This window comes from Rhynchophorus ferrugineus, unplaced genomic scaffold (genome assembly GCF_030347505.1).
Source record: "Rhynchophorus ferrugineus isolate W39M unplaced genomic scaffold, kcgeb_rfMv2 rfM6, whole genome shotgun sequence".
In the NCBI taxonomy this organism is placed as follows: Eukaryota; Metazoa; Arthropoda; class Insecta; order Coleoptera; family Curculionidae; genus Rhynchophorus; species Rhynchophorus ferrugineus.
In genome coordinates this window covers 13,452,053-13,477,197 of record NW_027472585.1, presented here as the reverse complement: position 1 = coordinate 13,477,197, position 25,145 = coordinate 13,452,053, and the positions used below count along the sequence as shown (strand labels likewise).

Here is a 25,145-nt window from a genome sequence, read left to right as displayed (position 1 = left end):
CTTTATTTAACCATCGTTAAAAAACTTTGTCTTCCCGGCTACTTAAGTTTACTCGACTCCATCGTCTAATCTACATCGATATCCAAAGAAATTATTAATATGAACACTATTACGGCAGACCTATCGAATAATTCAATACGACAAATGGAAGCCCTATATCATCGGGAAGACTATACTAGGGAACTTCAACAGGAGGTATTTAGTAATGATGATACCTTTATGAGAGCGATACTTATGATATATACGTATCAGCGTACAGGAAATAGTGTAAAGCTATATCGGGCCGGATATACGATTGTTTTTTCTGTTTCACTAAGTTTGGATGTTTGGTATTTTTTTATTGTTCCAAATATTTCATTGCAGTAAATTAATAAAGAGGTCATTATATGATTTACTTTAAAATTATGAATATTAATTAAACATAACACAAAGTATAAAATTACTGAGATATTTAAAACTCATTCTGCAAAGAATTTTTTTAAGAAATTATTAGAAAATTGAATGAAACTTAAGAGATATTTAACATGTAGACTTGAACAACTAGCAACGTGAATAAACACTGTATTCGTGCAAATTTTCTCACCATATACGTATTAATTTCCGTACAATATAAGTAACAGGGATAATTTGGTATCATTTTGAAGTTATCAATTTTTGAAGTTATTTCGTAATTGTAATTTGTGTCCAATGTTGTACATTTGTTAATTTTCCTTTAGCGACTAATTATTTTAGTTTCTTCTATTATTTATTATAACACTAGATAACTATATTGTGATATGAATCACATATGACATTAATTTTAAATTTGAGAGTACTCTTTTTAAAATGTTAGAGACCAGTCACCATTCTTAATATAGTTAAATATTAGGAAGGTATCAACAATATTCAACAGAAAAATTAATCTTAGGATCGCTAGTTTATCTACGAAACCATCTTAGAAAAACTCCACCCTCACTTGGTCTGGATAATGGCACAGCTGGTATGGTTGATCCGCAATTGAACCAAGCGATAGCCTGGTACAAATTCTGGCGGCTTCAGATTAACACAAAAATTTTCAAAAATTTTAAAGTTCCGTGTGGGATGTTGCAGTTTTGTTAATAAACAAGCACAAATAATCATATGTATAAATGAAAAATATCAATTCGGTAAGGGCGTGTGTCATCATCTTCACTGTCGAGCCAAAAAATTGGCTTTTTACAGAAATATCCAACGCGATATATTGTGAATTATTATGCAATTGGAAATTAATTCATGAGAATTGAGAGATTATATGCAAAACTCCAGTGAAATATATAACATATAATGTCGTAATGTGAATTAATTTGTGCACATTGAGGTCACATGCAATCAAACTGCACACATACTAATAATATTCCAATAATATTAAGTATTATCGGATGAAACTTGATCAGTTTTGCAAAATATTTGTTCAGATATGACCATGATCTGTAAGTTTATGCTTTATATGGACTTAGTGTAGCCCTACCTTAATGCTGTATGAACATTTGGATATAAAGACATTCGCAGCATAAAATGAAAACAAGAGAAGCTACTGTAAATAAGTAAACTATTAACCATTCTTAGCGACATATTCGTAACAAAATTCATTGTATAGTCTAACTAGTACGTTAAAACTCTTTCTAGGAGCACCAATAGCTTGTTCTAAATAAATGGAAGAAATATAATTGTAATCATAATGTGAAAGCAAATTATAGATTAGTAACTTCAATACTTTAAAAATATACGTAACAAAGGAAATTAGAAAATAATTTTATAATTAAAAATGTCTAATTTAATATTTATAGTTTATAATTTTAAATGATATATTAGCTGACGATGAACTATTCTTAATATAACACAACAATATTTTAACAATAATTATTTTAATGTGCCGAACAATATAAAATAACATAAACTAAATTAACTCATATATATTTTATTACATTTTAGTAAATGCATAAAGCTGTAATTGCTCTCAATGAGTATAGTATAACAAGTTAATTGAAAAGTCCTAGTAAAACACACTTTTTTAGCAAAATTAGTTTTTTTTATTCAACATAATACCCTTCAAGAGTGATACACTAATTGTAGTGACCCTCCAGATTTTTGATAATATTATAGCATTTTGTAGTACGATTTGTCCTTTGCTTCAAAATAGGCCTCAGTTTCGGCGATCACCTCTTCATTTGACGAAAATTTCTTCCCAGCGAGCATACTTTTGAGATCTGAGAAAAGGAAATAGCCGCTGGGGGCCAGATCTGGAGAATACGGTGGACGAGGTAGCAATTCGAAGCCCAATTCATGGATTCTTGCCATCGATTTCACTGGCTTCTGACACGATGCATTGTCTTGGTGAAGCAGCACTTTCTTTTTCTTCAAAAGCGGCCGCTTCTCGGCGATTTCGTTCTTCAAACGGTCCAATAGCGCCATGTAATAGTCGTTGTTGATGGTCCTTCCTTTTTCAAGGTAGTTAATGGAAATTATTCCATGCGCATCCCAAAGTACATAATCTTGCAAGCCGACTGTTGCGTTTTCCCACGTTTTGGAGCTTGTTCATCGTGTGCTCTCCACTCGGATGACCGTCGATTCGACTTCGGAATGAAACGATAGATCCATGTTTCATCCATTGTCCCATATCGACGCAAAAACTCGGGTTTATTACGCTTGATCATCTTCAAATACTGCTTCGAATCATCAACTCGTCGTTGATTTTGGTCAAAAGTGAGGTCGCGAGGCACCCACTTTGCACAGAGCTTTCTCATACCCAAATATTCGTGAATGATATGATGTACACGTTCAGTTGATATCTTTAGAGTGTCTGCTATTTCATTCAATTTCAATTTACGGTCATTTAAAATAATTTTGTGGATTTTTTTTGATGTTTTGATCGGTAACAACCTGTTTTGAGCGTCCACTGCGTTCACCGTCTTCGATGCTCATTTCACCACGTCTAAACTTAGCATACCAATCCTTGATGGTTGATTTTCCTAGAGCGGTGTCCGGAAAATCGGCATCAAGGCAAATTTTTGCTTCAACTGTATTTTTTTCCTTCAAAAAGCAATATTTTATCAACATGCGAAATTCCTTTTTATCAATTTTTTTCACAATAACAAAAGTTGCTTCACTCAAAATGCTATAATTCACAAACTAATGATCCGAAAGCTGTCAAATTTATACACGCATCTTTTAAGGGTTAGGGCTAACTAAAAAACATATGGACTTAATTCTAGTAGTGCAAACTTTTCAATTGACTTGTTATACCCTAGCAGTGTTGCTTCGTTCCGTATATATTTCTAGAAATTCTACTTCGACACTATTTCGATAAACATATTAAATAGAATGTATTATTATACAAAAATATTTTTCGGAGTTAATTGAAGGTGCTATTTGTTTCAAATAAATATTAAATAAAATATGTTTGATTATTATAAAATTTCTCTTAACAATACACTCTTTTTTCAATTAACAAATATAACATTTCTAAATGCATTAAAACTATGGAATTTATATTTCTTATATTTCAGTTTGACGATATATCACTTAATCACATTTCAAACTGCAAAACATATTTTAAATTAAATTTGTTCCCATTTTTCTCAGAAACAACTGCTGTTCTCAAGTAAATTATTCAAATTATAATTTTTCTTATACTTAAAGTGATTTGAATGCCTTAAAAGTATAACTTATATATGAATTTATAAAACCTATACCTAAATTTGAGATAATCGATATAAGTGTAGTTGAATTACACAAAATGTTTTATTGTATTCACAAAATGTGTTTTTTAGAAACAATTTGTGAAAAATAACTGAAGTTTAGCTGCTTTTATATATTTTAAATAACTATTTTTTATTGTTAAGACTTTCCAAATTAAAGAGATGTTTGAGCTTGTCGACAAAAAAATATAAAATAAGTTCGTCTTCCAATTGACGAATGTAAACATTTATAAATGTTTTAAAAGCTTCTGTTGAACTAGCAACCTTTAAAATCTATATTTTTTAGTCACTGTGTATAAAATATAACTATGTATAACTAAGTATAAAGTTTTATAATATGAGTAAAAATAAAAAATAAAACTTACATATGTTATAGGTTAGTTAGTTAACTAAACTTGACAATACCTTTGAGCCAATAAGAAGTCATATTGTTGGTTTTAAACTAGTAACAAGTAATATAATGAATAAAATAAGCTAATTTTTGATGTACACTTTGATTAGCAGTACCAAATGTTTTATTTATTTCTGTATTTATTCCACTTGGCCTTTGGAAAGTGGTACTAAAGACTAAAGAATTGAAAATAATTAAAAATAATGTTCCTAAATATATATTTAGATGTATATTAAATAAATATATCTTGCTGCTCTAACACTTGTAATAATCTATACTAAAAGATGGTTTAATACTCTAAAAAGGAATAAAAAATAAATACATTTTTCATTTAAACAAAATGCACAATTTCAAGATATATTTTACCCAGAAATATTGTTCAACTTCTGTGTCAATTTTTTTGTATTATATTCTATATAATACGTAGCAAACTATTGAAGGAAAGCAACAGTTACAAACCGCCATAATAGTTACATAATTAATAATTTCTGGGTTATAATTGAATATCTAAGGGGTTTTCTTATTCGATAAAATGCTCCTTCTAACCTTCATATATTTGTCAAGTGATTTTAAATATTGAAAATATAATATGATCATAACGAGGAATAAAAAGATAAGTTAATTTTTCAGATGAAAAATATGTATAATTTCAAAATATATTTTACCCACCATTTTGTTAAAGTTCCTTACCAAGTTTTTGTGTGTATTATTTTCTATTAACTACAAACAGATTGTTGAGGAAAAGCAACAGTTATATGTTAGTTTAATAATTGCAGAGCGAAGTTTACATCTGGTTTATTGTTTCCTCGATTTAACCCAACGTTAAAAAAAATTTCATTTTTTTCAACATTTGTTTTTAAAATAATTAGAATTAATTTGCTTAAACATTTAATTAAACATATTTTGAGGGGTTGGAAAAACTAATTTACCTTAAATAAATATGTTAATGTGTAATACTTGTAATAATACAGTTTAAAATATTTTTTAATACTGTAAGAAGGTGTAAAATATAAGTTAATTTAAATTAAGTTAGAAGTCATATTGTTTAGGTTAACCATCAACAAATTATATAATGGATCTAATCAACCCGTTTACTTGATACACATGTTGATTAACAATCATAAATATTTTATTTATTTCTGTATTTATTCCATTTTATCTTCGGAAAGAGACAATAATGAATGACAATATCTTTTTAAAACAATTAGAATAAATTTGCCTAGAAAATAAATTTTGAAGAGTTAGAGAAACTCTTTTGTATTAAATAAATAAGTTTTGCTGCTTTAATACTTAACTTTAAGGAATAAAAAAAGTTAATTTTAATTAAGTTAAACTTAAACTTTAACTGTGTTCTATACTATAAAATACTAAGCAGACTGTTGACGAAGAGCAACAGTTACATGTTACCATAATAGTTACAGAGCAAACTTTATATCTGGCCTATTGTTTCCTCGAATTGACCCAGCGTTTTACAACATTTTTTTCCCTTAGATTATAATCGAATATCGAAGGGATTTTTCTATTCGATAAAAACAACCCCTTCCAACGTCCACGTACTTATCAAGAAGCAACCAGTGCCACACAACATTCGTCCACCCCCTCCCTCCTCTTCTCTCTCTCGCTCATAGCCGGCCCGTCCCCTCGTCCCGCGCCCCCTCCCTCGTCCGTCACGGCCGCGTTTTGGCTCGGCGCAACAGAGCGCTCGCCAACTTTTACCCCCCCGGTTCATCCCCCCGCCGCAACTCTATATATAAAACGCGCCGCACGTCAGGGCGCACAACCAAACACGAGGGGTTGGTGCAGCTTTAGTTTAGTTCTGTCTTCGGTTTCACTGTTCTCTACACGCTATCCTGTCCTCCTATTTACCTCTCGAACGCACCTTTTAAGACGGCAACAATTTTGCGCGGATTCAAACTTTTCGACGAAACTTTCGAAACGTTTCCTTTCATTTTCAAACCTTTTTTTATCCCTTCCGGAACCGGTCCCGTCGGTCGTACCGGTACGATCGTCCTATCCATCATCGGACCGATGACGAGGACCCTCTGAATTTCTGGTCTCCGATCATAGATGATTGGACCGGACGGAATCGAGAGAGTGCGCGAAGATAGTGTGTCGTTGACAAATTAATTGTTATGTCTAAAAATGCCCCGTTGTCTTATGGCGAAGAAATGGAAATCCTACCCGTGGAGCGACCGCTCGCACCAGGAACCGGCCAAGGATGCGGAAGAGGAGGAGGAGATCATCGACGTGGTCGGAGATTCGCAGGGGGCCTGCTGGGGACCCTCTAGTCCCACCGAGGGGGCTACAGCACCCAGTCCACCACCAGGAAGTCCTAGCGGAACGACCATTCTCTACAATGGTAAGTTTTGGTTTCCTTCCTCAAGCTCGATCTCACTGTTGAATATATTTTTAAAATATCAACGCAACAGTTATCGAAAATAAAGCGCTTAAACGAATAGAGGTCAAACCTAAGGTATATTTAGCCTGTTGAATACCGATTTCATTTAAATAATAAAAAAGGTTTAGAGATATAAGAAAAACTGCTCTATTTTAATGTAGAATATATAATTTAAGTGACTATATATTTAGTTTAATAAGTAAAGAATATATTTTGAGTTTCTTCGTTTTCTTTTTTGGCTTTCCTCAATGTAAGGTTTTAGTTTCATTCATTTTCAGCATTTATATAAGATGTAATGCCTTATGCTAAAATTATATTTTTTAAGTCTTGTTCTTTTCATTTTTTTTAGCCAACATTTTTGAAGCGTGTAAATAAAAAAAAGTTTCAGATATATAAAAAATCAGGTTTCTTTCATTGGAGAAGATAATTTGAGCGACTGAATATTTATTTTTGCAAGTATATTTTGAGTGTCTTCGTTTTTTTTTTATTTTCCTCAATATAAGGTTTCAATTGCATTCATGTTCAGCGTTTATATAAGTACTGGAGATAAAAGGAATTATTCTACATCATATATAGTGCCTTTTTGCACTTTAAATTTTTCAAGTTTTTTCTTTTTAATTTTCTGAACCAAAGCTGTTGCACTTGAATAATAAAAAAGTTTTAGAGATATAAACAGATCAACTCTATTTCATTAATTTGAGTGTCTAAATACTTAGTTTAGAAACAATATTTTGAGTTTCTTCATTTTTTTGTTTGTCTTTTTCAAATTTTCAGCATTTACATGAAGTTTGGAGATATTTTTTATTTATACAAATCATATATAATGCCTTGCTACACAATACTAAAAGTATATTTTAAATTTTGCTTTTGTTAATTTTTAACCAAAGCTTCTGTTGTGTCTATTTTTATATTTTTCAGATAATTTAGATTTATTAAATATTCTACTTTAAAAATTTATTCTATTTTCTCTCTATTAAAACTACTTGTCGCCCAGTTCTACTTTTTTAACATTAGGATTTAATTTAATTTTTTTTACTATAATTTATTCATTTTATTTATTACAAACTTCTTCAAACGACCATTAACCCGTCTGCAAAAAAAATAATAGAAAACTAAAGCCATAAGTATTTATAAATAATTTGAAAAAGGCCATATATATATTTTTTTTCTGGCAACGTTCTAGAAAAGTAATTGTTTTATTAATAGAATATCTAACAAGTTCACATCAAATTTTCATAGCATTAATTTACTTGAAAATGATAATGAAGCAGTTTTTTTAAGAATAATTGGATTATTATAGATAAAATGGTTAATAGAATAGAGAAAATCTTTTTAATAGAGAAACAAATCTTTAAAAATAATAGATTATTTGTTGATATTGCCTGTTGAACTAACTATATATATATATATATATATATATATATATATATATATATATATTAGAGTTCTTCTTAAATATATCTAGATTATTATTTTCTACGATATAAAAGGGCAGTCTAGAAGATATTAAATTAAAATAGTTTTAAAATAATATAGTTCATTGGAAATAGAAATATATTAAGCATGGACTGCAGATATTAATATTTAAATTTTAAATTTGACATCTATGTTTGTTCATAGAACTCGTGGTTTGTTATTTTTATAAAAAGTGTTATGAATTATTTCTGTATTGCATAATATATCAATTATGCATTTCAATTTTATATATAAAATAATATGCATTTTCTAGACTGTCGCTGTTTTCATTTTACCAAATTAAAAAATAGGTCGATATAATATCTCCCACATTTCTATATTTTTAAGAATGTATATTAATAATAACTTCTAATAACAATTTTAGGGCTTATAACTTGAAGAAGTTGTGGCTCAAAATATTATATTGTATTATTTTCTACTAGTATATTTATATTTATTAATTTTTTAAGCCTTTGTTTTCATTGGCTACAATGTGTATATTATATCTAGGCATATATCTATAAGGACCCATTAGTCCTATATTAGTCTTTGGTGTCATAATATTTATTTATTAACACTGTTGTTTCTCTATAGAATGCACCTCACTACACTTCCCAAGATCAAATTCTTTGATCCTTTTGAGTCCGTGTCCTATTCTGGTGTTATCCAAGTCTGCCCTCATGTTAGCTTGCAGTTGGCTTGATTTTCTATGTGGGAGTTGGTAGTTGAAGGCCTCGGTGTAAATAATCAGTCTTGTGGCATCTGGGTGCACATACAATACATCTCAGGACTGTGTTATGACAAGAAAAAAAAATTATAATTCATATGTTTCAAAATAAAACGAAAAGTAAATATAAAAAATTATTGCAATATGATTCAGTATTTGAATTTTTATTTAATTTTTGTAATTTGTCAATGTCGAACAAAATTACTTACTATAAAAGTATTTTCTGGAATTCGTCGTCTTATAAGTGGAATACAGAATAATAGTAATAATTTTATTAATATAAATGAAATTGGCATACCAAAAAAAAAAAAGAAAGATTCTGTCATTCAAGATATTCACAGTTAGAATTAATTCATCAAATATTTCTAATCCATCGGCCGTTGTAAATCCCCGAAACTTTCGATTTTTACGTCTTAGAAAATCCGAAGCTTCTTAAATCTCCCCTATAAATAAACAGCCTTTTTCCCGTTTTGATTTATTAAAGTTACGCGATATAAAAAAGTTTTTATTCAATTTTATTCTATCGTCCCCTTTCCACCCCTTCACCGCTGGCGCCGCTATCGTTCCGCCGCCCCTCGCGATCCCCAAAACTCCAAAATCAATATCGAAAAATTCGGCATAGAAACTTTTATATTCAATAGATCCGACCGGAAGAACCGCGACGTTCAATCTTAACTTACGACAAACATTTATCGAAACTAGTGTATTATATATCTCGATATGGAAAAACTAAATTTTCTTTTACGGTCCTCGTGCTCGGCTTTCCTCTCTCAAAACCCCCCCGCCCATTTCCCCCATCCCACGGCCTCGTTTTTATATATGTTTTATATTACTTTGGGTGTTTTTATAACTTCGCGTCCGATTTCTTTCGCTGGGATCGATTTAATCTCGCTAGGAGGAGGCGAAAGCCGAACCGGGAAGCGTCCCGTTTTTTCCCTCTCGCTTTTCCCCGGCTCCGGACCGCGTTTTTTGTCCCGTTTCTCCCGATGCGGCGGGATAAAGACGTTTTTTATAATTCAGAACGTTGTAGTTCATATAAAAATGACCATTTGTTTACTTCCATATTGAGCGTATGCAGATATATCTCTCGTTTTATTTGACGCTTTTACGGTGGTGTTTTGCGTCGTCCTTTTGTGGTGTTTCTGTTGTTTTATTGTTGGTGATTTGATGTTTTACATCACCGAATATTGTTGAATCCGCGATATTAAACACAAGACTGAGCAACAAGTAATTCCTAGTCAAAATTTTTCTCAACGCAAGCATAATATGTAAAATGATTTAAAAATTTTAATTTTAATCATATATTTAAAACACAGATATTGGCGAACATCAAAAAGTAATAGTAAGAATATATTCAACAAGTTTAATTGACGTATATTCTTAAATAAAATTACTATGTTTAACAAAACGTTTTGTTTGTTTCTGCACTAAGTTGAAATGACCAAACATTAGTTTGTCTGCATTGGAGTATTTAAAAACAAGTAGAATTTTCCAGAGTTATCTAAACTGTTTTTATTTTAATTAAATATTGAATAAAATATACTGTTAATGTTCTTAATTAATCTACCAGATTGAATACATCAATTGAATTGAATCACACAACTAATCCAAATATGCTTTCTACAGATCACTTTTCTTTATTGTTTTTTTCTATTGCTTAATTTACCTTCGATTCAGCGTTGATTTGGATAAGTTCAATAACTCCCAGCTAGTTTCTCTCAGATACTTTCTATCGGATTTAAATCCGGTTCATATAGTGGCCAGTACAGCATTGGTATCGCACTGTTTGAAGACTACACTTTAAATGGAAATTCTAATTAGTATAAATGTTGAAGTAATTAAGAGAGGAGTTATTTTATCTTTTGATGTTTATTGATAATTTAACTTCGTAAATATTGGCTGATTGCTACTTTTTCTTTCTATTTTGACCGAAATCTGAAAACTTTAATCAATAAAAACTATAAAAATAACAAAAACATATGATTTTTTTTTAAATACTTTGTAATATTTACCCATATCAACCACCTAACATATATTTTTAAATTATTTAATTATAATATTATTACTAGTCGTCTCCGACTAACCTACAATTTGTCTTTATGGTAACTTAAATCTAGAGATGTAACTAGGACCCATCGAACCTATCTCAGTCTCTGGCGAAATAATGTTTATACATGTCACTGCTGTATTTTTTATTATATGGACCTCACTACACAACACTACACAAGATCAGATGATTTGATTTTTTGAGTCTGTGTCTTCATGCGCCCTTGCAGTTCTCTTGATTTCTTGACTGACAGTTGGTATCTGAAGATCTCGATGTAGGTATTCAGTCCTATAGTATTTGGGTACGCCTACAATACCTCTCACAACTTTGTTCTAAAAAATTTGTATTTCATTTATGTTACTCTTTGCAGAATATCCCCATAGTTGAACTCCGTATGTCCATATAGGTTTCAGTATTTGCTTATATAATAGCAATTTATTATGTACTGATAATTGTGATTTTCTTCCAACTAGCCAGTATATATTTTCCTATATTTCAATTCCAGTTTTTTTCTTTTCTTCTTTATATGTTTTGCATCTAGATTCATTCCGAGATATTTAGAGTTATTGCTATATGGAATGATAGTATTATTTAATGTTATTGGTGCTTGTACGGTCTGTTTATAGGTGAACTGCACATGCACAGATTTACTTTCATTAATTCTTATTTTCCAAGTTTGTGTCCAATTATTTATATTGTCACTTGTCTGTAGTAGTTTACGTGAGGTTTCTTCACTATTGTCTCCGACAGTTATAATCAAAGTAACGTCAGCAAATGTAGCCATCGTAATATTCTCTATATCACAAGTGTAGAGTAAATAAAGCATGGGTCTCACTACACTTCCTTGTAGTACACCTACTTTAGCTTCTTTTATTGTAGAATAAGCTTCTTCTTGTTTGACTCTAAACATTCTAGTTGTAATGTACGATTTTAATAGTTCGGTGTGTTGTTTTGGTAACATTTTCTGTAGTTTATGAACAAGGCCTTTATGCCAAACCTTATCGAAGGCTTGTGCACCTAACATATATGAACACGAGGATTCACTACTTTTCAACATCAGATTTGTTCTCTTCTTTTCTCTCTTCTCTCCCTCTCTTCTCTTCCCGCCTGGATGTATTTCTCGATTATGCATTGATTGCTATATATTTTTATCACTTTAAATCATTTTAGAGAGAAGAATGTGTAGAATTCTTCTGAGAATATTATTTATAATATCTTGAGCTTGCAGAAGTCCAGCAGTGTTTAAGACTCACTCACACACATGTTATCTTAGAGAAGCACAAGCTGCTGCACCTTGCAGTCCTTTTTTCCTCTTTTCTTTTTCTGCCAGTACTCAACCACCTGTGCATGCTCTAATCGGCTAATATAGTTGAGCTCTACAATTCCTGAGGATCGGCCTTTTATTAACACAGCCTTTTCTTGAAATCATCAGGTATATCAAGAAATTTGTATACTACGTTACGTCAGCACAATAAATACTAAATGTCCATTCTCTCCGATAGTTTTATATTGTTTATATTGTAATTGTCTGATTAATTTCTGGATATACAAGCTTAAGAATATTTTAAGATATACCTTGCTCTATAGCCTCAAATATTACTCTAGTATTGATTTGATTTAATATGAGAGTTCCTTTTTTTCATTCAATATGCTGCAGGTGCTAAGAAATTTCACATCAGTTGGTGATCGTTCCCAATTATTCTAGACTGGGACAACGTCTATTTATCAGATCGTTTTCTATGTCTCCCACCCAAAAGATCGATTTTGTTAAAGACGTATGTAAGGAATTCGTTCACCTTTGATGCGACAGATATGTCCAGACCATTCTAATACGCGCTTCCAAAACCATATGCATTTGTATCTTATCTGTGCACCGATTGTTGGATGTTGAACGAATAATTTCATTTCAATAAGATTCAATACCGGAAATAAACATGAAAATGGTGCTTTAGTATCACAATCCTACAGATATTGTACTACCCTAATAATGTCTTAAAGCATTCCCTCAATTCAATACGCACCATCTCGAGGGAGCAAGAGCTCCTACAATATATTCAATTTGAGTTCTTAAGTCCTTAATAAATGCCAGTTTCTTCTTATATCTTACTAATCCAAAATACCTGAACTCCTGCACTTGGTTTTATCTCAGTAAATCCTTTACATATTACAAGATTGTAGATCTTTAACAAATTGAATTTCCTCGATGTCCATGTTTCGTTTTGTTACATAAGTTAAAGTGATGAATGAAAAAATTGGGGAATAGTTGAAATTTTCTCAATTTGTTAACGATAATTTGACTTCAGTGTTGATGGAATCCTATTCCCGACTTCCCCGAAATATGGGACGTTGAAACACTAATCAGTTTAAATTGTTTTTCAACGCTTGATAATACCCTTTGAACGTTGCAAAGCTAGAAATTTCAATTTCAGTAATTTAGCTAGTAAACAAAACAAATGCACTCGCAAACCGACTGATGACAAGAGAGGGGTGCAGGTTGGAAGCGCGAAAAGTAAACAGAATCGACGAACAGTGACAAATTAAATTATCACCTCTGGCAACTGGTGGAGGTAAAGCATGAAGCGGTATCCATTTTAAATGGACAATAATCCGTAATTCCATTAGAATTAATAGAATTACTATGGCATTCGTTCGGTAGTTCATGGTTTTCTGAAACGGCTACATAAGGTTTGCGTAATTCTATAGCCATTTCGAACACTAAATTTAGCTTTATGTTAATTGCCGCTTGTAGACGTTTTAATTACTGGGGGGTCGTAATTACTGTTTCAGCAATTATGTTTCCTCAAATTATAAGGTTATACAGAAAGTAATTTTCGTTGACTTGCTCTGAGGACGACGGAAAAGAATACTTGAATGTCTTAAGTATATTTTGAGGGTTTTGTTTTGTGGTTTTCTCTCACTTTTGATTCATATTCAAATTCAATTCTTTCAAATTTATTATCATTGTGTTACGTGTGTATTAGCATTGATCAGTGATGTCTATTGTTAAAAATGCGCAGTATCAATATAGGAAATTGTTAAAAAAACCAAACCTAACTATTTTATTTGACGATTTTGATATTTTTTTAGATTAAATAACAGTATTTATTATTCATTTTTTTAGTGTATACCACACTAATCAACCATAATTGCACTTTCGAAATTCATTACTTTTCTTGTTTGATTTGAAGGAATCTGGTGCTGAAGTCTATCTAATGTTATGCCGCGGAATATTATGTCATGGCAGACCAAAAACGAAGGAAATAAATTGGAAGGGCAACTGGATAAAACAAATTCCAAATTCATAAACAACTGTCAGAGAGCTTAGCTTAGGAGTTGATGAATAAACTGTTTTCAAATGTTTATATATGATGGGAAGGGTTGAGAGGGAGAAAAAATAGCTATCACACGAACTGATTGAAAATGCAATAATAATAAAGTGGATCCATTACGAGAGTTCGAGCATAAAATCTGGGTTAGCCAAAAACACATGTTGCAAGAATTGGAAACAAAAATAAATTGTAATGTTTTAGAAATATAGGAAAAAGTCGTAGAGAAGAATGATATGAAATATAGATTCTTCTTAAAAGGATAAATGATCAGATTACTTGGAAGAATAATAGATTCGACACCACGGCCCCTTATCTAATTCATCATCCTTCATTCTATGTGAATTATTTTCCATGTGGAAAACCCATATCGAGTAAGGAAAATATACATGCATCTCCAGGCATAGGATATTCACCATTCAAATTCATTTCATTCATCCCCTTGTCACCGTCAGAAACTACGTCAATCTCAAATTATTTCAATATCAATAGCAATATTTATATCAGTCTATCTTTTACTGATTACATGCTGGATCTGCTGCTATTAATATCAGTTTTAATTAAGTGGTTGCTGTATGAGTTCGGTATATATCTCTTTGAATTACTGATTTGGTCTATATCAAATGCTCTCAGGATTTTAGCTTTATATTGGGTTAGAAGACATTTGATGTTATATTGTTTAATATGATCAATGCATCGCATTGTATATATGACATGATTGTTTTATATATATAATATAGGATTTTTTTGATAATATCTTTATTAGATAATTTTAGCACAATTTTAATTATAAATTAATTTATTACTACGATTCATTTGTACTTGGAGCAATTCACAAGCAAGACGAGTGAGAGACGAATACATCAATATGTATTCCTCAATTATAAAATTATAATAATTTAAGCTATAGTTTACACTAAGGCTATACACTTTATATAGGTTCGTATGGTTCTTCTGACATCCTCCGCGTTGTCCAGTAGTTGTATTGCTTCCACGTTAGTATGATTTAGTAATCTTCTTTCGTGTTTTAAGGCGAAATATTGGATAACTTCGCAAATCCATTTGATTTCCAGGTCGTCGTGCAGTTCTCTGTTGGTTACGTAGCGATAAGCATTGGTAATTAATCGAAGAATGTTGTTTTGGCAGTGTTCACTGACTAGTTGATTTTAATTTTTAGTGCAACTCCATATTTGAATGCCATAGATCCGAAATGGCTTTATGATTGACTGATAAATCAATCTCTTTGATTTTAAATCAGGTTGAGAATATCTTCCGACTAAGCAGTATAGTTGTTTTATTTTGGTTCTAATCTATTATGCTTATTGTCTAACTTGATGTTATATAAGATATACATTTACGAAGTTATCAATACCTGTCTTATTATCTCATTTACTTTATCTACATAATACTTGTACATTTGATATATTAAACATATAACAAGTCAAGGAATAACAGAATCGTATTGAAATCAGATTGATATATCTGACAATAGTTTTTATTCACGTGTAAGTTGGTGATTTTGTATTGTATCCACTATCATATAACTGGCCTTTCTTGTTTTGAGTAAAAAATCGAAAAATATTCAACAGGTTAACATGTTTGTATTATTTAAACAACCATTAATATTTAAATTTTTTTATAAAATTGTAATATTTCTCTCTTCTAGTAACTTAAAGGTAGCGCTTCACATTCTTGCAAAAATATTTGGAGTTTTATTATATGTTTAGTTAAAACGTTCAAAATAAACGATGCTTACACAAACGCGTCTGAATTCAGTAAACCAGCCAATAGAAGTTGATTTTCCTGGTCCAGACTATCCACAGTATTTCAATCAAATCTCTACTTGACTCCAGCAATATGTTTTGCCACCAAAGAAACTATACATAACCAACATATGAAGTCATTTTTATCCGCTACTTTGAAAGTTATGAAATGTATTTCCCTAAAACCAATGTATATTAATATAATAGAATGACAGTGATATTTGAAAGTAATTGCTGTCCAATAAACATGTACTAAAAATGTTCTAAGTCTTCGGAACCATTCCAGATATGATCCTAGCTTAAATTATGGTAATATCAATAATAAATAATGGATATTGTTGTTAAAGTTTATCAAAAAATACTGTTAACAAGGAACTGTTGGGTAAAATCATATATCACCTATTAACATACTGTTATTAACATATTTGGCACAGCTACTGTATCTACTAGATTTGCTGTTCTCTCGTTATCACTTGTTGAGTGATTTTCTGACAGAAGTTTGAAATAATTATTTTAATTTGTATTGTGAATGGGTATTTCCTTAATGCAGACTCCCCTTTTCACTTAAACCATACGAAAGGTTACTGTTTTCCAACATATTAACCATGCTCTCCCTAAATCTAATTACATCAACATGAACCAGTTGTAGCAAATCCCACAATTTACCCAATTCTTCAGTATGGAAAGGGAAAGAACGCCCGATCCCAACTAACGGTAGTCCACGCAAAAAGGGTAAACGCTAGCGCACAATAAAAGATATGCCGATGATACGAAAACAAATTTATGCTTTTCATTATCGCCCCTGGGGTGACGACTCAATAGGTGGATGATATTTTACCACCCCTGCGGCCCCCTTTTTAGAGCAGCTCGTCGTCTCGTGCCAGCTGTCGTCTAATCTTCTCAATTTAATTAAAAAGGGCGAGAAAGAGAATTTGCCCACACCTAGGTAACAGCTGTTGCTTTTCAGCTTCGCCCTGCATATAGTTACATCGATATTTTAAGGGCCCTTTTCGGCGTTGTTTTGTATATTAGATGTTTTAATTAACCTTTTCGCTACCCGTAATTTGTCGGTGCAGAAATGGCGACCTTAGAACGCGAAGCTATTCAGGAAGTTCACGATCCGGAACTCGATGTGGTAGATGCTGATAATGATTAAATTATTTCGAGGTATATTTTTATAGGACCAAATTTTGCCGTTGACTAATCATTCTCTCTCATATTAAATTTCCTTCAACATTTAAATTAAGCACTTTACGCCAGGGTTTTTTCATACTAGTAATCGTCGTGTTGTCGAAATTCGACCACAATTTATTGAGTTAATCATCTTAAGAGATGTAACAATCTCTCATAACGGAGTCACGGAAAAATGTTAAAATGATACGTAACTAAAACTTGTTTTCACTGTATTGTCAATATAAGATCAGAGAAAAATATTTAACAGAAAATATTAAGAATTAAAACTAACCTTTTTAAATGGCAATTCATTAAATTTAATTTCAATTAAGTTTTAATAATAAATAAAGCAGTTATAATTTTAAGTTACTACACCTTATCTCAAAGTAAGATTATTTTCAAAACTGTAACAATTTCAGACATATTATTACTTTACTTTTATGTCATAGACATAAATATGGAATAATAAATTAAATTATACGTGTTTGTATATCAAAACAGAGAATATGTGAATAAAACAATTTAGAATTTTAAAATTAGAAAACAAAGTTAGAAATATATGTATAAGGGAATCTTTTTACAGACATTAAATTGACTATATACTATTGACTTTTCAAGACTTAGGTCTATAAAGTATATAACAAAAATATTTGATACAAAGTTCAAACAATTAAATGTCATATAGCCACAATTCATTATTTCTTTTACTTTCTTATATTATTGTTCATTACATTATGTTAACTGCTGTATATTTCCATTACTTCATTTATGTATTCCTCTAGTCTTTATCTTTTTCCATATTTCTCACCTAACATATATATTGTAAAAACAATAAATACACCACACTTGATTGAAAGAACAAAAAATGTTTGAACTGATATGGTTGAAGTATGTATAAAAAGTATACTACATTTTAAGTATATTATAATGGAGTACACCAGTGGAGTACACCAGTGGAAGAAGAAATTGGGGTCTGAAAACCTATATCTGAATAATAGGAATCTGGATATATTACTACATAGTTTATAACTAGTTGTAATATATGTGCCATGTCTAAGTATTATTTAATAAGCTATGTGACATTAATAAGAATATGTCGGTAAAAAAAAAATGGAAAATGGCGGGCGGGTGACTTTAAACTAAAACATTACTGTTTAGCTTTACCTTAATTTCGACACTTGTTGAATTAGAGAGAAAGCAAGACATTTTTAGCGTGTAAAATAAGAGGCTAACTATTTTTATGTTACTTGGATAACTTTTAGCTTTTTTCGTGTTTATTTTTAGAAGTATTTCAATAACTAAATCAGCAGCTTCGAATCAATTTTATAATTGAAATGAACGAACAATTCAAAGTTAATAGCTCGTCCCTTCTAGATTTAACTTTAATTCATATATTGCCAAAAAAATTCTCAAGATTGAAATTATTTTGATTACTAATTTATTAAAAAAACATATCATTAATGTACGAGATACAATTATTCATCAATTTGTCAACCTTTTCCACTTTGCCATCGTCGACCAAAATGCCATACCAATAGAAATATTCGAAATAATTGACATATATTATTATTATTATTATTGGTTTCTTTTATTATCAATAAAGTTTTATCTAAACAGAAAAGCCTAATAACCTTATTTATATTTATTAAATTTATTTAAAACATCTATTAAAAGAATCCGAAGCAAGAATACTTACACGCACACACACAAAGTTCGTTTTCGCGTAATCCGCCTTCCCGGATTACATAATTCATCGATTTTCCAAAAATAACTCGAGAAGAAATTATATGAATATTTAATTCGTTTTTATTGAAAATAAATAAAACGAAAACGGAAAAAATTCACCCGAACTTGATACAGCATTAACCCAACTTGGTTTTTTTTCTCTTATTAAACATTGTCGTGTTTTGTACTATTATTTATAGTTTCGATTTTAATTCGCCGATAATGGATCTAATGACAGCACGCGATGCCATGGAGGACAATGAGGGAGCTTAAAAAATCCGTCATCGGGTGTCGTAAAGAACTTAAATCCTTTTAAAACTTTTTTTCGACATTTTATAGTTGTGCAAATATTACATAATCGAAGATATTCTTAATCCAATTCCAAAAAGAATATTCACTGATCTGCTCAGTAACTGATAATTTGTACCATAGTTTGCCAGCAATAATTTAATATTATTATTTGAAAAAAAATTATCATCAACTTGTTGCTCTTCCATAAAATTTAACATATTCTTGAATCAATTAGACTTCAAACAAATCATAAAAAAAATATGATTTTTAGTATAAACACGTCGCAGAAAGCTCCTTAAAATATATTCAATACAATAATAAGCGGCTTCGTTGACGCAGTGGTAAAGGCGACAGGACGGTCAACTACTGTTGCGATAGTCGCGGCTTCGAATCCTGCTGGGGCATGGTCGTGAATTTATGTTTGGTATTGTTTAATATATGCGATTATCCCAGGCAAGAGTATAAAATTCGACAACAAATATGGTCTCAGTCAGGCCAGTGTCCTAGCTGGGTAAGACCGAATATCTTCTGGGATGATTTTTAAGTCGGTCACTTGCGAGTCGGTAGGCTTAATGCCAAGGACCATGGTTTGGAGCCCACTTTAAACTGTAGGTCCAGTCCAGATAAACCCTCGATGGTAAAAAGGAGACTAAAATATTTTAAAAAGATACAGTAATATTATACTACAACCAATGTCTATTAAACTCTGCAGAAATAACATAAAATACAAATTTTTAGTGAAAACCTTTTTGAGTGAATGATTATTCCAGATACCCTAACCAAGAAATGTACTAAAATGTTAAAGCTAAAAAAAATTAAGTTAAAATACTGTCAGTATAACACTTATTAGTATTAGTATTTCATATTTTTCATATTTATAATTACTCCATATTTGCTAAGACAAATCCAAATTGCATCAATGGCAAACCTTCCGAAAAATCTTATGCTAATAATTTGAAGATACAGATGCTAATGTAGAGTTACCAAAATATAGTTCTACATAGTTGGCAGTAACAACAACATTTTTTATAATCATATATATTTGATGATGGCTTGACTTTTTTAGACTTTTACCAGCTCTGTGGAATGAAAGAGGTGTCCGGCAGTGTACCAAATCAGCTTTCAATATTTGGGTAAATAGAATGCACAAATTGTGATTTTGAAGTTCATTTTTAGAATATTCTTACCAAATTATAAACACATGCATCTGCAATAATTTATTAAATATATATTTACATTTACAAAATCGGTATTTAGACATGCTTTAACACATTAAGTTCTCCAATAAAACTTTAACTATATATCTTAGTTCAGTTTGTTTTAACATTTACTTAACTCAAGTTTTAACATTTGGGTTCATATATTGTTCATTCGTACGTATTTTTTCAAAATGTTTGAAACTTCTGTGCACCATAAGACACACATAGCAGGCTCTAAAAAATTGATAAAATCACATTGTGAAATCACATATGTATCAGTTACCTTTAACCTGACGAAGTATAGCCCATCGAAGTATTTGATGTACAAGAAACCGAATATTAGACATTAACTTTTTGTAATCTGGTGTCATGATAGGAATTGATTGACACTTGTCGAAGACTTGAATTTAGTTAATATTTTTCTTGGTATTTCGATAATATATGGCCATGAACATTCAGTAGTGAACAACAGTGAATATTCAGTGACTTCAGTTAGAAATACATTTTATTTCATCTGGTTGGCATTTGAGTGTTGTAGGAATATATGCTGACTTCATACAGACTTGTACCACTAAACCTATCACATTATATTAATTATATTTTTTCCATATTCTTTGGTAACTAATAAAAGAACAAAACTATTAGGGACTTAATTACATCTTAGAAACAATTAAAGGTACTTGAAATAGTAAATACTTACATTATGGGCTTATTGCTGGGAATAACTTACAGATGTTCAAACTACACCGGCTTATTCGCGCCTTGTAAGATTTACCTGCATTTCTCTAATTCTTTTTCTGGCTTGGTACAAAAGTACACAACTTATTTCGACTTTCTAATGATGTATTATTTTATTCGGAGCCTTCACAGGTTTGGATCGACATACATTAGAATATGTAATTATGACGCTAAATTATTATAATAATGTGGACATAAGACCTCTACCCATTCAAACCTCCATTACGACCAAGACAAAATCACGCAAAGATTTGTAGCGTTTTAGTGCACATATAAAATTCCAAACGCTAATTTTTCTTTCAAGTCATTTTTTTGGGGAAATAATAATTATGGTAAAATAATTTTTCAACATTGGTCATCTAGCCTATTCTGTTGAAAGTGTAGCTGTTATTCCTCTAAAGATATTAATTGTTTTTAATAGGATTCCAATAATATATTGATTACTGAATGGCTATCGCCAGAAAAATATTTTTGTGATCTGTTGTACTTGTTGATTTACCCTGATTTCTTCTATACATTATTTGTCGTCATTCTCGTTGGAGAACTAAGCGAAATTAATGTAAATTCTAACGGTTTCGGCGCCAGTCCCAGATAGAATTTCAAGTACCACTAAAAGTTAATTTGAACTGAAACTTCCTCCACAACAGTTAAAACTGCATCTCCGCTGCAGTGGAAATGGTCTGAAGGGCTTCCAGTTCCGTTTTATGGAGATTTGTTTTGTCTTTCCCGTGGAGAATTGCTCCTATTATTTATGTGTAAAGTTGTGGGGGACAGGATGCAGTGGTGTAGTTGATCAGGCCGTGTAATTTCTCATGCTCATGTTTATCAGGAAAGATGTGTGTAGGGAATGTTCAAAGCTAACGAAGGTCCCTATTTTCTTTAAATAAAATATATTTACAAAATTTATTTTCAACTGTGATATTTTTTACTTATTCTTCATCATTAGTCACTAATTTTTTATTTTTTTGACAGCATAAACCATTAAACGTTTATATGAACATGTGCATAGAATATCGAACACGTTTATTATAAGATTCTAGTCAACTGTATAATAATTACCATTCCCAAATACATTTTCTTTATATAGACATTATTAACAGTTCTTTCTTGCATTAAAGATGAATGATAATGTCGCTTCATTTTGATATGAATAGAATATTTGATATGAATTAACAGACGCGTATTGCCCGATATATTGAGTTGACCAAAAATATTTATATTTTTAGAAAAAAAACTTGAGTTATATTTAATAAAAAAGAACTTAGCAGAACTGTAAAAATGGAAAACCTGATGTGGAGCTATCAAAAATTATATTCGTTTTCATTACATTTTTCCTCCAATTTAATGAGTTAAATGTCATTCACCACCTTTGCCACATTCACACATGCCAGATGTTGAAAGAATTCATAAATTAAGCTCTTATCTCCATGTTAGTTTCTACTGGTCCCGTTACATTAATGTTTCCGTCCAATTGCTCAAATCCTGTTGTTAGTACCGGGTTGGTTGGTAAAAACCCACGAAAAATTCATTTTAGATTCCAAGGAACCTACTCCCATGGACACGTTCGCATTTCTAAACCGAGTTTACACCATTATCTTTTGTCTCTTGTTTTGAAATTAATTCAAATTCTATAATCGATTTGTATATATAGAAAAAAAAACGATAGTAAAAACAGTCAATTATTGAACATTTAAACTTTTCTTTTTACATTTGCACTTGAATGTGTTTAATGAATGCGGTACCTATTGTATATATGTAATACTGCGCGACTGATATAGTCTTGTTTGTTCAAGAAGAAGAAAAGTTCTTTAAAAGATGGTGCGTTTATGTTAGTCGGGAACTGTGATAAGTAAAATGTCATTTATTTCCGTTAAATAAAATAGTGCTAAGTTGAAGGCACGTTTTGTTTTTAAACCCCAATATATTTTATAACTGGCTCAGTTCATAGAATTCTATAAATCTGAAACAACTTTCTTATCAAGAAAATAAGACAGGTTGACGTTCAATTGGTAATTTTTCTGCGATTAATTGAAGAGTCTTCTTGCATAGTTAAGTGAAGTTTGGGTAAAAGTGTCGTAGTTGATCCTAGAGGGAATAAAAGTTGGACTGAAGGTACTTCAAGCCCCTGGATAATACAAACTACTACAATTAGGAAACAGCAATGGTTTGTAAAACAAACCTAGTCAGAGAATTCCTAACACAATCAACCCAGTTCAAAATACAATTAAACCAAAGACTGATTGAAGTAGCTGTGAACTAACATAGTCTACTAACTACCAAAGGTGGATTACCTAGTAGTTCAGGTATAGAAAAACTACTAGAATTTGGACTTGGAAAACCATTCCATATAGGGCAACGACCACGTGAAGTTTTTTGGTCATTATTAATTTTATCTTTTTGAAGTCTTGAAGAAACTTTAAGCATTTCATAACTCGCATTGCTTATGCGTTTTTTAAATGTTCATAATAAATTTAAATTTATCATGATCTTTCGAAAACAAAATTCTTGTGAATTGTTAACGAATGGAGGTTGATTTGGAATTGTTTAAATAACAGGAATACCATCTATATTTGATCCAAAAGTACCAGACCTCAAATTAATTCCGATGCAAATTACAGGAAGGCTCTCGAAACATAATGGAGCGAGCCGCACAAAAAAAACGGGGAATGATGAACGTTTATTACACATCTCCAACCGCCAGCAGATAAATTCATTTTATATAATCGCTTTCATTCGACATGCCAGCGTTCTACAACACTTTAAACTTTTTTTTGCGCGTCCGTATTACCCTCGTCCCGTCTCGTCTCGTAATTCCTGGATATAGAACCGAAAGGGCGCAACAGTTTCTTTTATAACGGCCTGGAAGAACGTAATTTCTGCGGAGAGCCTTTTTATTATTGATGATATCGCCCGCTGGAAGTAGCGAATGCAAAAGTTTCCTAAATTATGCGGAAGTAACGGGAACGGTTTTAAAGATTCATAAAAAAACCGACTGCCGAGCCTGAAAGATGTATATTCGAGACAACCCTTTCGAATTATGTAGAGAGGAGAGCGAGACTTGTGACGCCCTTTTCTCACCGGCGCACTCCTTCGGGGAGAGGCTCTCGGGGGTGTTGCTTTTAAATTTACAGGTCTTTCACAGTTTTATTTTATTGTAGATGTTAATAGTCATCATTATATATTACATATAGTTTAGGATACTGTACCTGGAGTATCGGAAAGTCGATACCGTTTTCTCGTCTTTTCGAGAAAAACAAATGTATATATAAAATTGTATTTATTCAAAATCATTGGTTATTTTATTCTATATATCTTGGCCATCTTTCAGGCACTTTACTGATACCATCCAAAAAAAACTGTTTGTCCTTTGAGCATTAAGCGCTGCTCTGAAAGCTCGCTTCCCATTGGTGGGAACGGGACAAAGTCTGGCATTTTATCATCAAGAAATTGCTTCCGAACACAACTTTACAGCATTTCACAGACGATTTTTCGATTTTTATTTACCTGACATTAAATTGATGTGGCATCCATTTTCCCATCTTTTGGATTTTCCCCATAGCTCGTAATCTGCCGCTAATCATTTCCTGGACAATATTTAACGCTTCTATGAATTATTTGGTATATGTCTATATCCAATAACTCTTCCAGTTTTGCATCTTCAAACTTTTTAGATCTACTAGAACATTCTTTGTTTTCAATTGTAGAAATTTCGAAACCACGATTCAGATTTTTCTAAGGTTCGAGCATTCTCACTGCAAACAGTTTAATGAATTGAAATACCTAACCAAAATCTGCAACTGTAATTATTACCTATAATTTCTTCTTATTTCTATTGTTTTTAAGAAGAAGAAATTAAATATTGTTTCATATTTTTTATTTTTAAATATATACTTAAACTAAAACTTATTTCCAATAATTATAGTTTTTTTTAATTGTAATGATCATATGCCTTAAACTGTCTTCACAAGGGAAATAGTTGAAGGTCATCGTTTGTCGTCAATAGTCACGAATAATGAACGTTCTGGTAAAAACTGATTATTCACTTTGTAGCCACCTAATGAACAAAAAGAAGGCAGATCATGTAAAGAGACTATTAAACTTATCAAGCTTGTTTCCTATTTTAAAAAATCTTAATAATAATTGAAGAAATTATCTACATTATTGAGAAAACGCAATGTTTTATGCCAAAATAAACA

At 31.2% G+C, this 25,145-nt stretch overlaps 1 protein-coding gene across 1 annotated transcript in view; it reads left to right on the top strand.

Moving 5' to 3' along the window:
• The first annotated feature begins 5,900 nt into the window (after positions 1-5,900).
• LOC143199202 (uncharacterized) overlaps positions 5,901-25,145 on the top strand; it is a 35,999-nt gene continuing 16,754 nt past the window's right edge. Inside the window, exon 1 of the mRNA XM_076409026.1 lies at positions 5,901-6,466. Within this exon, the coding sequence (XP_076265141.1) occupies positions 6,250-6,466 (217 nt within the window). The 5' untranslated portion in view covers positions 5,901-6,249. The remainder of the gene's footprint in view (positions 6,467-25,145) is intronic.